The sequence below is a fragment of the Eumetopias jubatus genome, unplaced genomic scaffold (assembly GCF_037043125.1).
Source record: "Eumetopias jubatus isolate StellerSeaLion01/CBP00866 unplaced genomic scaffold, mEumJub1_p1.0 scaffold_4, whole genome shotgun sequence".
Taxonomy (NCBI): Eukaryota; Metazoa; Chordata; class Mammalia; order Carnivora; family Otariidae; genus Eumetopias; species Eumetopias jubatus.
In genome coordinates, this window is record NW_028274810.1 from 58,969,460 (window position 1) to 58,981,684 (window position 12,225).

General features: G+C 43.7%; 1 protein-coding gene across 10 annotated transcripts in view; it reads right to left on the reverse strand.

The window, feature by feature from the left end:
* FGGY (FGGY carbohydrate kinase domain containing) overlaps positions 1–12,225 on the reverse strand; it is a 418,161-nt gene that overhangs the window by 111,343 nt on the left and 294,593 nt on the right. For all 10 annotated transcript variants that reach the window (XR_003609898.2, XR_003609900.2, XM_028106807.2 and 7 more), the window contains one exon: positions 7,087–7,234. Coding sequence is in view for 8 of the 10 variants with exons in the window: in XM_028106807.2 (XP_027962608.1) it covers positions 7,087–7,234 (148 nt within the window). In the remaining 2 variants the exon portion in view is untranslated. The remainder of the gene's footprint in view (positions 1–7,086; positions 7,235–12,225) is intronic.

Here is a 12,225-nt window from a genome sequence, read left to right on the forward strand (position 1 = left end):
ACTGACATTCTCCCTTGCAACCTTATTCTATTGGCGAACCGTACATGATACGCTAGTCATTTGCGATTCCCCAGATGGAACAGGCACTTCACATCTTTGTTCCACTTCTGATGCTCTAAATCTAAGTCATTTTAATGTACTCAGTGCTCCAGTATGCCAAAGCTGTTCTGGTCAACTGTCCTGGCCCCTAGTTGGTGTCATCCAACCTGTCTGAATTTACACAAACTTGGATCCCATCTTTGGTCCCCTGGCCTTAGAGCTTTCCCATTATTTATCTGTTGGGACCTCCCAGCAGATTTCTCCCTGATTCATCCCTCAGTCTTTCACCATGCCATACTACCTGGGGAAGGACTCCTGTCTATAATTATTTTGCCACTGCCTGCCTCCCCTGGGTTTTACTTGTTTTTTGGTATATTTAGGGAAGACAGCACTAAGAAAACGGTATCTGAATCAGACATAATTTTGAAAAGTCACTAAAATGAGGGGAAAATATGAAAACACAAAAACCTAGTTTTTCTTTTTACTTAAAAAAATTTTTTTCCCCCAAAGGATGTGAATGACCTCAGTTTGAACTGACTAGGTTCTAATCTGTTTTTTTTCTGCTGCTCTGGGCAAATAACTTTGATCTCTGAGCCTTAGTTTCTTCACTCTTTTAAATGGGGCAACAACATTGTCAGGCAGGGTTACTCTAAGAGTTGGTGATGATGTATGTAAAGCATCTATCACGGGGCCTGATACAATGCACTTCCAGAAAAAAACAAAACAAAACAAAAAAAAGATCCCTATTACGAAACAAAATACCAGCTGCTAAATTAGTTGCTTCAATAAGAAAACACATTATGGGAAACCCAGCTAAATGATACTTAGGATATCAAGCTTTGTTATAGGACTCAATTTGTCATAGGGAAAAATATGTAAAAAATGGTGAGATGAAACAGCATTACATTGTAACGAAATCATCAACAAACTCATGTCAAAGAGTCCATGTCTTTGCAAGCCTGATAAATAGATCAGTCCAAAGCTGCTTGAATTAGCTCATGAGCTTCCAGCTATGTCATCCATCTCCCCATCAGAGGAAGCCACTGGGATACAACCTCTGGCTTCTACTGAGCTCTTGCAAATACTCATCCGAGTTGCTGACTCCATCCACATCTGACTCTGTTTAGTAATGCCCATCTCTAGCTGGGGGTTCAGTCCTCTGGGAACGGGCTAAGATCTTGCCATGCTTCTTTCCTGACTCCCACCTAGTTTTTCATATGCACACTTGCTCTGTGCTTGCTTTGAAGAGCCCTTGGAGCAGCACTCAACCTCTCCAGCAGTTTGAGCAGCATATGGCCTTATGTTAGAAATCACAGCTCTTCAAAGAACCAGAAAATAACTTTCTGTTCTGGGTAGGGCTGTACTTGCAAAATGAAGCAGAAAAAACACATTTCAACCACTGGTGAATAGGGTGTTTTCATGGCCTGATACGCTTGAGGTGCCTTGCACCTGCGATTAAATTTGATTAATTTACTTCTTGGATATTTCAGGAAAATAAACAGACACACACCCCAAGACAAAGAAATAGTATTAATTTGAGAATGGAAACCGGTCATATACACGAGGCAAGGACTCTTTCAAAATTCCTACAGCACTAGCTGTTTTGTATATCAAATGTGGGTTTCCTGCTGTGTTGAGGGACTTGAGGGCCAAGGACTTACATACAGAGAAAGACTAATCTCTGTACCTGTGTGAGACGTGGTCTATGATGGACCAGGTGATTGCTGAGCTACACCAGCTGGCTGTTAGCGGTGGATGACCTCCATAGCTGGTGAGTCCAGCTGGTCCTTGGGCTATGGCAGATGGCTCATCACTGGCCGCTCAGCATTCCAAGGCCACACTTAGAAGCCTGCTAGTCATCTTCTAAAGTGCAAGGGCCACTAAGCAGAAGCTACAGATTCAAAAGTATTTGTTGTTGCTGTCTGTCCACAATGTGACAGTCTCCCCATTTGATTCTGACAATGACCCTGCAAGGAATCCACATGCTGGTCCTGCACCCTAATGTATCAAGCAGAAAGGAGAAATATTTGCATAGGCGGCTACTTGGTCCAGGCACACTAGTAAGTGGCCCACCCCCTAACGTCCACCTCTTTCTCGCCCAGTGTCATGGGTCAATACTGCATCACCAAAGGAAAAATGAAGCAGCAAGGCACATGACAGGGAGCCACCTGTTACCAGAAGAAAATGATGCTCTCATGCATAGGGCAAGAGTCCTGGGTCATGCCCTGTTCCTACTTCCGAGGGTAGGCACCTGAAGCAGAAGGGTTTAGAGCCAGGTCAAACCAGGAGTGGTGATTGCTCCTGGAATCTGAGTCAGTGAGAGTGTGAAGGAAATAAGAACCATGACTGAGGAGAGAGAGGTCAGAGCTTAAATCCAAGGCCCAGGGTAGGGACGAACATGGGAAAGGAGTGAGAAGGCTGGTTTTCGCAGCAGGGAACCGAGGACTAGGCTGAGAAGTGTGGTTCGGTATTAAACCATGCAGAGGATGGTTGGTAGGACTCCTATCTTAGAGTCCTCAGCACATCGAGCGAGGTCCAGAGGTGTGAGTTACGGCAGCCTTGTGGGGATGTGCATGCTGGAAGTCAGGATTCACATTTTTATTTAACCTCCCCATTTCTTGTCATGGTGACCTTGGGCAGGTCACCGTTTACTCCTCCCTTGACAAGTGAAGACTGAAATAATCGCTTAGCCATAGGGCAATTATTCGATGCCTGTCTTTGACCTAAACACTGTTGAAAATTTAAAAGCAAACATGCATGCCATAGGTAGCCTCTACCCTCAAAATGTTTTTCTAATAAATGTAAAACACAGGCTATGTCATATGGCAGCTCTGATCTTATTTTCTTCCGTAAAAATTATTTTTCATTGCCTTCAATGCACTTTTTAATTCTGCTCCTGTATTTTTAATTGTCTTTATCATTTCCTTTTTCTTCTCATTCCACTGCTTTTCCATCTGAGCTCATTTTTTCCCCACTAAGTTTCTGCCCTATTTCATAGAGATGTGCCCTTTAAAAAAATCCTACTGAATATGCTAAAGAGGTTGTAATATTTCCTTTTGCTTTGAGTAGTATATAATTCTTTGAGGCCTTTCCCTAAGTGTTCCAATGATACTCCTTTTGCTTTGCATGCAACATGTTTTTCCTAATAGACTCACTTTCTTTTTTTTTTTTAAAGATTTTATTTATTTATTTAATTGACAGAGAGAGAGAGACAGCAAGAGAGGGAACAAGCAGGGCGAGTGGGAGAGGGAGAAGCAGGCTTCCCGCCGAGCAGGGAGCCCGATGTGGGGCTCGATCCCAGGACCCTGGGATCATGACCTGAGCCGAAGGCAGACGCTTAACGACTGAGCCACCCAGGCGCCCCTAGACTCACTTTATTTTTTTATTCATTTTAACTAGAGAGCTATACATATTCAGTGTTTCCCAGCAGACCGTACACATGATTTACTCTCAGCCCCACTCACTGGTACGTGGATTTGCCTCTTCAGATCTATAGCTAATTGCCAGTTCCCAGAGTCCAGCAGTTTTTGTTTTGAGTAGCTTTGGTGGCCTTACCACGGCCCAGTTTTCTAACCCTAGAATAGACAGCTGACATGCAAACCTACACCTCTCCTCCAAACTCCTATCTATGTCCCAATAACAAAGTGTTATTCAGGATCCTTAGAATGCAGGGCATCACCCGTCATTCCAAATTGGACTTCATGACCAGTTGGCTTCCTGGTTGGCAGTTTTCTGATGGATTGAATTAAAAGGGACGATAAGGTCTGGGTTGTGGGAGAGTTCTGGAAAGTTAAACTCACTGGCTGCTTCCAGAAAACCAAAACACCCTAAAACCATTGGCAGCAGAGAAGAGGGGAGGACTGCCCTGTTCTGAGGCTTAAAGGGAACTTGCACCATTCGGCTAAGGAGCAGAAGATGGAGAGGTCCGGGTTCCTGCAAGGCTGGAGGTTCACTTTGTTCATATGTCATAGATTTAACCAACAAGTTCCAGTTAGCCTTTTAGATTCTGGAAAATCTTCCCAGATTCCAAGACTGTCAATTCTAGTGTCGCTAGTTGAATGACATGTGATGTGAATTTTCAAAGTCAGCATGAGTTTATGGGTTTTTTTTTTTTTTTTTGCATCTTCATATGTATTTTCAAATGAAGTAGAGGACGGCTGCATTAATATTGATATTAAATACTTATATGGATAGTAAGAGTAGCAACTAACCCATCTCATGTTAGCAAATTGTTCATATGTATGTTTTTAAAGCAATACGTGATTTCTTTCTTATCTCCATGCTGACCATCAATTAAGTATATATTAACTGCGTAGTATATGCCCAGAGAAATGTTTCAGGAACCAAAAGAAGAAATCATGTGTTTCTTTCCCTACTAGGAACATCCTGACTATTCTACTTGCTATGTATACATTGTATCCCTCTCCTCCCTTGAATCATGCTCCAGGAACATCGGCTTTGTTGTACCTTACTGTGTCTACATAGCCATGCTTTGTTCTGGGGTCTAGGTACCAAATAAGAATTTACTGAATGGGTGCTGGAGACAGTAGTCATTACAGGTTCTGACAAAGGAGAACAGGACAATAGAGATTTCAGGGTGATTAGTTTGATGTTATCTGAAACTAACTGAGGGAGGGGAACCTGAGTGGCTCAGTCGTTAAGCGTCTGCCTTCGGCTCAGGTCATGATCCCAGGGTCCTGGGATCGAGCCCCACATTGGACTCCTTGCTCCGCGGGAAGCCTGCTTCTCCCTCTCCCGCTCCCCCTGCTTGTGTTCCCTCTCTCGCTGTGTCTGTCAAATAAATAAACTCTTAAAAAAAAGTAAAACTAACTGAGGGAGAGCAATACTGGGAGAAATTTTTAGCCCAGAATTTCCTTCCTTATCGAGGTCACCTTCTCCTTCCAGTGTGGTGATGTAAGCTCACAGAGTGGCAGCTATTCCAATGTAAACCCAACCCAAGCAGCTACAAAGGGAAGTCAATGCTCAGAAATACCATGCGATATATGAGGTTTGCTTATAAAACAACACAACTTTTTTTGGGGGGGGCACCTGGTTGGCTTAGTTGGTTAGGTGTCTGCCTTTGGCTCAGGTAATGATTCCAGGGTCCTGGGATCAAGCCCCGCATCAGACTCCTTGCTCGGTGGAGAGCCTGCTTCTCCCTCTGCCTCTCCGTCTGCCTGCTGCTCCCCCCTGCTTGTGCTCTCTCTTTAAATAAATAAATAATCTTAAAAAAATAAAAAATATAAAACAATAAAACTTTTTAAAAAACTAAACATACTAATGGATTTTCTGATACAACTGGGGAGATGCCCCCGTACAGGTAGTCTTCTTGGTGAGCATGTACTTAGCAGTACTCATTATAAGGAGGCAGGCATTCTTCAAAACCCTCCATGGACTCCTTGGGGATTACATTCTGGATTTGGGTTACGTTTATAAGAATATCCTTATAATGGTAACTCTTAAGTCTTCTGATGTCAAGCTTGGTTTTAAGAAACAGACAAAAACCACTAGAAGCCATGGGTCCTGCCACGCTAGGAATGACAGAAGTTGGCGAGAGAGGGCCCCCAGGGAAGGACTGCAGGTCCAAGTCCATGGAGTCCAGACCCACGATCATTTCACTACATAGCCATGCTTTGTTCTGGGGTCATTTTATGAACTGGCCATGCTTCTTAACATCTTTAACGTTTTAAAGGTCCATTATATTTGGTTTCAGATATTTGTTTTCAATTAAAACACTCACTTTTGTATCCATACAAAATGTGCTCTTCCCCAACCTCTGTTTGTACCCAGAGAGTCAGTTATCTGCAAGTACAGCGTTCTGGCCGCAGCCTGTGGCCACATGGCCCTCTCCCGACATTCCTCTTCTGCTTCCACAGGCCAAGTAAGGAGGCCAAGCTCATTATCTGTTGTGTGGGCACGCTTCATGGACTCCAGACAGACATAACTTATGCTATGTCCAATTTTCTTTTCTTTCCCCATGATTCCTTTTTATTAGCAGAAGTTGATTATGCCAACTAGGTAATGAAAATAAAGATCAGGTCTTCCTGTTGGCATCATAAAAACACTGAAAACAATCTCAATAAAATGAATCACAAAACCATAGAAGTTTGAGTCTTGAAGCTCTTTAAGCTAGCAGCCTGCACCACTGTCACGCCGTGTAAACCCTGCATTGCTCACGGCCTCCACTCTGAACTCCCCGCCTCCGTTCACCACACACTCTGCTTCTCAACTTTTTGACATCTTCCTGGATTCTGAATTCCTGGCTTATTTTCTTATTTGTGGCCCCTCCTGGCCTCTGAAGCTTAGTTCTATTTCTCCAGCTTGAACATGCTTTCTCAAACCTAAAATACGATTCTCAATGGCTATCCTACTTTCGGCCACCTAATCTCGCCTGGACACTAGGGTGCCCTATCTTAGCTTAGGGGGCTACAAACGCTGCCCTAAGTTCATCCTGGCCCCTCCAGGAGGGCCCAGGATCTTCTGCACCACCCGTGACCCCAAAGGTCACCAGCAGCTCCATTTATCCCCCAAGTTATGAATTTTATTTTACTTTTAGCCAAGTTGAATCTGAAATCCTAATAATGTTAACATGCACTCTGAACAGCTCTGACTCAGAGCCTGAACAGACATGTGGTTGTGGCAATCAAGACCATGGGTGGTAATATTTACCACTTATTTACTGGGTGGCCTAGGGTGGGGGGAGGGCAGAAAACATGACTCTGCAGAGTGATGTAAATAAAAAAATCACACAGGCAGGCGCTCACGACTTCCAGCCCCTCCACAGGACAAAGAGGCAGCAGTAGCTAAATATAAGAAATAGTGCTTTTAACGCTTTCAAGGTTGGCTCAGAAACAATGAGAACTTTCAGCAGCTCATCCTGGGGAGCTGCAAGAGCCTTTGCAACAGCGATGCATCTGCAAAAAGCCTGTGCGCCCTTGGCCTGTCCTGTTTATTTTTCCTCTTTTCTTTCTCCTCACTTTGCTTCTTCCAAACTTTGTAGCCCTTTGGCCTGCCTTCACCTTAGTGCAAGGACTGGCTGTTACTTACCATGCCCTTCAGTGTCAGATCTGCTAAGGGAGACCGGTTGCCATGGAAATCTGGCCAAACATGTAAATCAACAGTGAGAAAACCCACAGGCCGAGCCTTCTTAATCAGATCCAGGTGACTGTTCAAATATGCATATACACTCTGGCATCTGGAAGAGAAGTTGATTTTGTTTTTAAAAGGGGGGTAGGGTTGGGAAGCAAACTGTTCTGCAGAAAGAAACGATTTGTACTTCCATATCAGATCCAGAAAGAAAGCAGGGTCCCAAACCTTCAGCAGAGAAACTACCCAAACCCACAGGAACCAGCATACTGCACTACTGCACTCTCTGATCATACTGGGCCATCACCAAGAACAGGTAGCATGTCCTGGTGCAAAGTGGAAAGGCTTGGAATCAGAGCACCAGGTCCAGGAGGGGCTTTACCCCCAGTAGGTATGTAACCATGAGAAAGTTATTCAAACGTTCTGAACCACTTTCTTAGCATCTGTAAAAACAGATACTATAATCCCTATCCAATTTACCTCATAGGGTTATTGTGAAGATCAAAGGAGACTCTGTATGTGAAGATAGTGTGTTTTGCAAACTGTACAATACTGTACATATGTGAAGGATTTTTTAAAAACAGTATTCCTAATTATAACAATAAGGATGAGGTGACAAATATAAAGGCAAGTTCCAAGACTCAGGATGGGAGTTGGCTAAAGGAAGTGACAGGGCAGAGGAGTGCAATTAGATCAGGAATTAGGAGATTTTATTTCCAGCCCAAATGCACCAAATGGCATGACATTTATTCTTTCTCCTTTCTAAGGCTCAGGTTCCTTGGGTGCAGAATGAGGGAGTCACACCACCTGTCAGTCTTCATATGTTTGCGTGAGAGGGAGACAGAGATGAGCGGACTGGGAGCCGAGGGAGTCCTGGGCTCAGATCTGGGTTCCACCCATCCTAGCTGGGTGACATGGGCCAGTGACTCACCCTCTCTGAACTTCAGTTATCCCATACATAAAATGGGCATCATAATACCTATCTCACTGAGCTAAATCTTACTGCATGGCACCAAGATTGAAGTGGGTCACCCTTCCCCTCTTTAAACATGCTTCCTTCTCCAAGTCTTGAACCAATGATTCTAGAGGAAAGTGGGTTTATCAGAGGGTGGCATCCAAGCTGCTTCTCACTGGTGACCTTGGAAAGATAGCTTTAAAGGTTAAAAGCATGGCTTGAATAATGGCAGGAGAAAAAGTATAGGAAATCAATGTCCAAGGGAGGTTAGTATCTGACATACCTAACATATTATTTGCATTTTAAAAATGCTTTAGGAGTGCAGCTCAGAGATTTCTAGTTCCAGTTTTGTGACACTGAATGTTCCCATGGAGCCCAAGAAGTTCCCAAAAGTCTCCTAAATGAAGCTTAAAGGAAGAAACAAACAAGTAGAATGGTGGTTTTCAAATTCTTTTGTTAAATAAAAATTTCAAGTGGAACTCCGAGACAGAAAAGATAGCAAAACAAAACAGGTCTATGTAAGTGCAGGAGTGAGTGCAAGTGTGTGTGTGAGCATGCCTGTGTGTGTGTGTGCAAGGTATGCTGGGTGGAGGCAATCTCTTTGCTTCTCGCTGTGACACCTCATTTCCATCTGTAAACATCTTCTGCCTTGGATCCTCTTAGGAGGATAATGATACTGTTGGAAAAAGGCTTACCTGCCACAGCATCATCAGCTCTACCACCTGCCTGACAGGACACAGGCCTTCAACCCCAGGCTCAGGAGCCCAGGACCGGTAACACCCCTTTCCAGAAGGATGCTCAAAGAAGTGAAGACAGGAGAGTGAGGCTGAATTTAAATAAACCCTCCTCTGTGTGATTCTGATGCCATGTGCTTTCTGTAACCCAGGTCAGAGATAACTCGTTGAAGCCCACATTCAAACTCTGTTTTCGCATGATTCCAGGACAGTGAGGAAAGGGTCCCTGAGGCCTCCATGGAAGGCAGGGCCAGAGCCTTGCTCCTGGGGCGAATCTGATCACATTCTGCTTGTCTACTGCCCAGCTCCCTCTGCTCATGGTCCAACAGGAACGACAGTGACAACAAAAGCCACAAGAACGTCCTCCTGAGCCAGAAGTCAAGAGTCTGCACCGATTCTAGCAATATCCCACTTCAGAATACCATTGCTGCACTTAAAGGGATTTTTTTTTTTTTTTTTTTTAAAGCACACGTCTATAAATCTTTTCATTTGCCTCTCAAGGAATCTCAGGGCAGGGCATTTGGTTTCTGACATCTGGGTCAATAAGAATCTATAGGCCTAATTACTATTGATTCATCATTGTCTCATTTACCGTGGGTCTTTGCAAACACTGAGATTCATTTAGCCTCTTACATATATGGTCACTCATGCACTAATGAGATCCCTGGGGGACAGGGCATATGCTTACCCCTTTGACTCCTAACCTCCTCACAGCTGTATGTTTATTCTTTGAATGCAGCCATTCTCCTGCATGTTTTTTCAATTATACCTTACCATGCGCGCTATCTGAGTATATCATTCAAAATGAAATGCACTTGGAAAACATTATAATAACAAATGCACATCATTATTCACGTAATTTTAACCTTACATGATGCCTTTTTTGGTTCTGACTTTATTTCATTTTGTATTTTTTACCAATTCCTTCTCAAATGGCGGTCTGCCCTCTTCCAAGCTCGGGGATCACATGTTAGCTGTTTCAAGTGGGTGGTTCTTCCCCCTCACAAACTCTGGGCTCATATATCTTCTCTCAGAGGGAGGAATTCCTGCTGCCCTGGTCTCCCTGCTGCATATGATGAAAAAAAATACAGTTTCAACAACCACACAGTGACTTCACCATGTCGCAGCTGGGTGGTCAGGTACACTAAACCCTCCCAAGCCTAGTTTACTTTTCTGTACTTGGGGCTAATTCTCTCACCTTATAGGCTGCTATGAAGATTAAATATCGAGCCTGAGCACTATAGCACTATAAAATGATAGGTAATCAATAAAGAGCTCCCCCTCCCTTCCCATCATAGGAAATTCATTTCTAGCTTTAAAAAATCCAAGAGTCAGTGATGATTTTTTTCAGACTTTATCACTCACAATCTTAAATGAAGACAGCACCCCTAGAATCTCTACTCTGTCCTGCCTCTCTATAAGTCATTTACTTCTTGGGATTCTTGGGCTGCCCAGAAGTGTAGTGACCATATTTTGAAACCAAAAATCAGAACACATAGTCTAACCAGAAGACATCTGTGCCCTTTCCAGGAGTTGGGAAAGTCTGTCTGTCTCTAGTTCCTTCACTTCTTGACCCTCCACATATGGAGTCTACTGAAACTGGTCCCACAGTGAGGAACAATACCCTTTGCCGCCAACTCCAATGGACCATCTTCTGCCTTTATTTTCCTTGAATTCTCTCTCACATTCTGCACCACTTGACCACTTCTTACTCGTTTGTTCTCCTTCCCTTGATTCCAGACACTATACTCTTTTAGTTTTCCTGCCTCCTCCCCAGCTGGCTCTCTTCCGTTACTTGTCCCTTAAATATATATTTTTAAAGATTTTATTTGAAAGAGTGAGGGAGTGAGAGAAAGACAACACAAGTGAGGTGAGGGGCAGAGGGAGAAGCAGACTCCCCACTGAGCAGGGAGCGTGATGTGGGGCTCGATCCTGGAAATCCGGGATCATGACCTGAGCCGAAGATAGATGCTTAACTAACTGAGCCACCCAGAAGCCTCTGTCCCTTAAATATTTTAAGTCTCCCAGAGATCTGTCCTTGCCCCTCCTGTCACTCTTTCTATACCCTTGTGTGATCCCATCTTCCTCTTGTGGCTTCAGGTACCATCTAGGGCTGAGGACTTTCAAATATACACTCATCTCCTGCCTATTTCTCTTATGAGTTCCAGGTCAGATAGCCAACAACCCATCAAATGCTTCCTCTTGGATGTCCACTCTTGAAATGGTGAATTTATCTCCTAAAGCCAGCATAGTCCTCAGTTTTCTTGAGACAACCCCAATGCACTGAGCACTTTCTTATCCTTGCATGCCAAATAGAAGCCAAAAAAAGGCATTAGAATTTCTGTCTTATTTCTGTTTAATAAACATTTCTCATCCAAGAGCTATCAAGAATCCAGTGGTTATCCTGGCACACCCTAGGGGAGGAAAGGTATTAATATCATCACCCTCGTTCTATGACTGTCCTAGCTCAGGAGAGCCTAAGTAAATACTTGCTGATACACTGATGGCCCCAGTTGTCAGACTGAGGGACCGAGACTGAAGAAACCATAAAGGCCAAGGAAGCAATCTGAGAACACCAGAGCAGAATGGAAAGTGAGAATCATCTTTGGAAGTGGAGTCTGAGTTCCCTATAATCCTCATTTCCTCATCTAGAATTAAATGAGATAATATGCATACAACTATCAGCAAGTGCAGTGCCAGGAACACTGCAAGTTCTCAATAAATGTTCTTCTCTTTTCTTTTTCCTTTCCTTGCCACAAGGGAACATATACAGCCTTTAATGGGGAGTCTTAATTTTAAATATAACTGAGATTTGGCATATGGGGGCCAGTGCATTTGAAGAAATTGATCCTCAGTGGGATTATGGGAATCACAAAGGCAAAACAAAACAAACAAAAAGGCCTGAGGAATAAATCCGATCAAGAAACATTGATCGTCCTTACAGAAATGATAGAAAAATTGAGGGCAAGTGGGATAAAAGAAAGGTTGGGAGGGAAAATATGAATTAGGAAAAGTTCATTCTGATAATCCTAAATTAGGACCTGAAGCCAGCAGCATTACAACGAGAAATGATCACTGCTTGCAGTGACTTCTGCAAAAGTAACTCGGAATAGGCTGGGCTTCTCTGATTATAGTCCTCTCCTTCCAGTAGACTGTGAGCTCGCTGAGATCAGGGGCCCTGTCTTCTACTCTGTCTCCCCCCCATTAATGGTCTAGTTTACTCTCCCCAGAGCAGCCAAAGTAATCCTTCTAAGGTAAATCTGATGGTGCCTTTCCCTTGCTCAGAAACTAAAACCCTGAATAAATTCTGGTGGCTTTACTGTTATCTACACTGACCTCCATGGTTTGACCTTGGCTAACTTTCAAGTCCTCACCTGTTCGCAGCTCGCCCCCACTCTAGTCCGGCTGCAG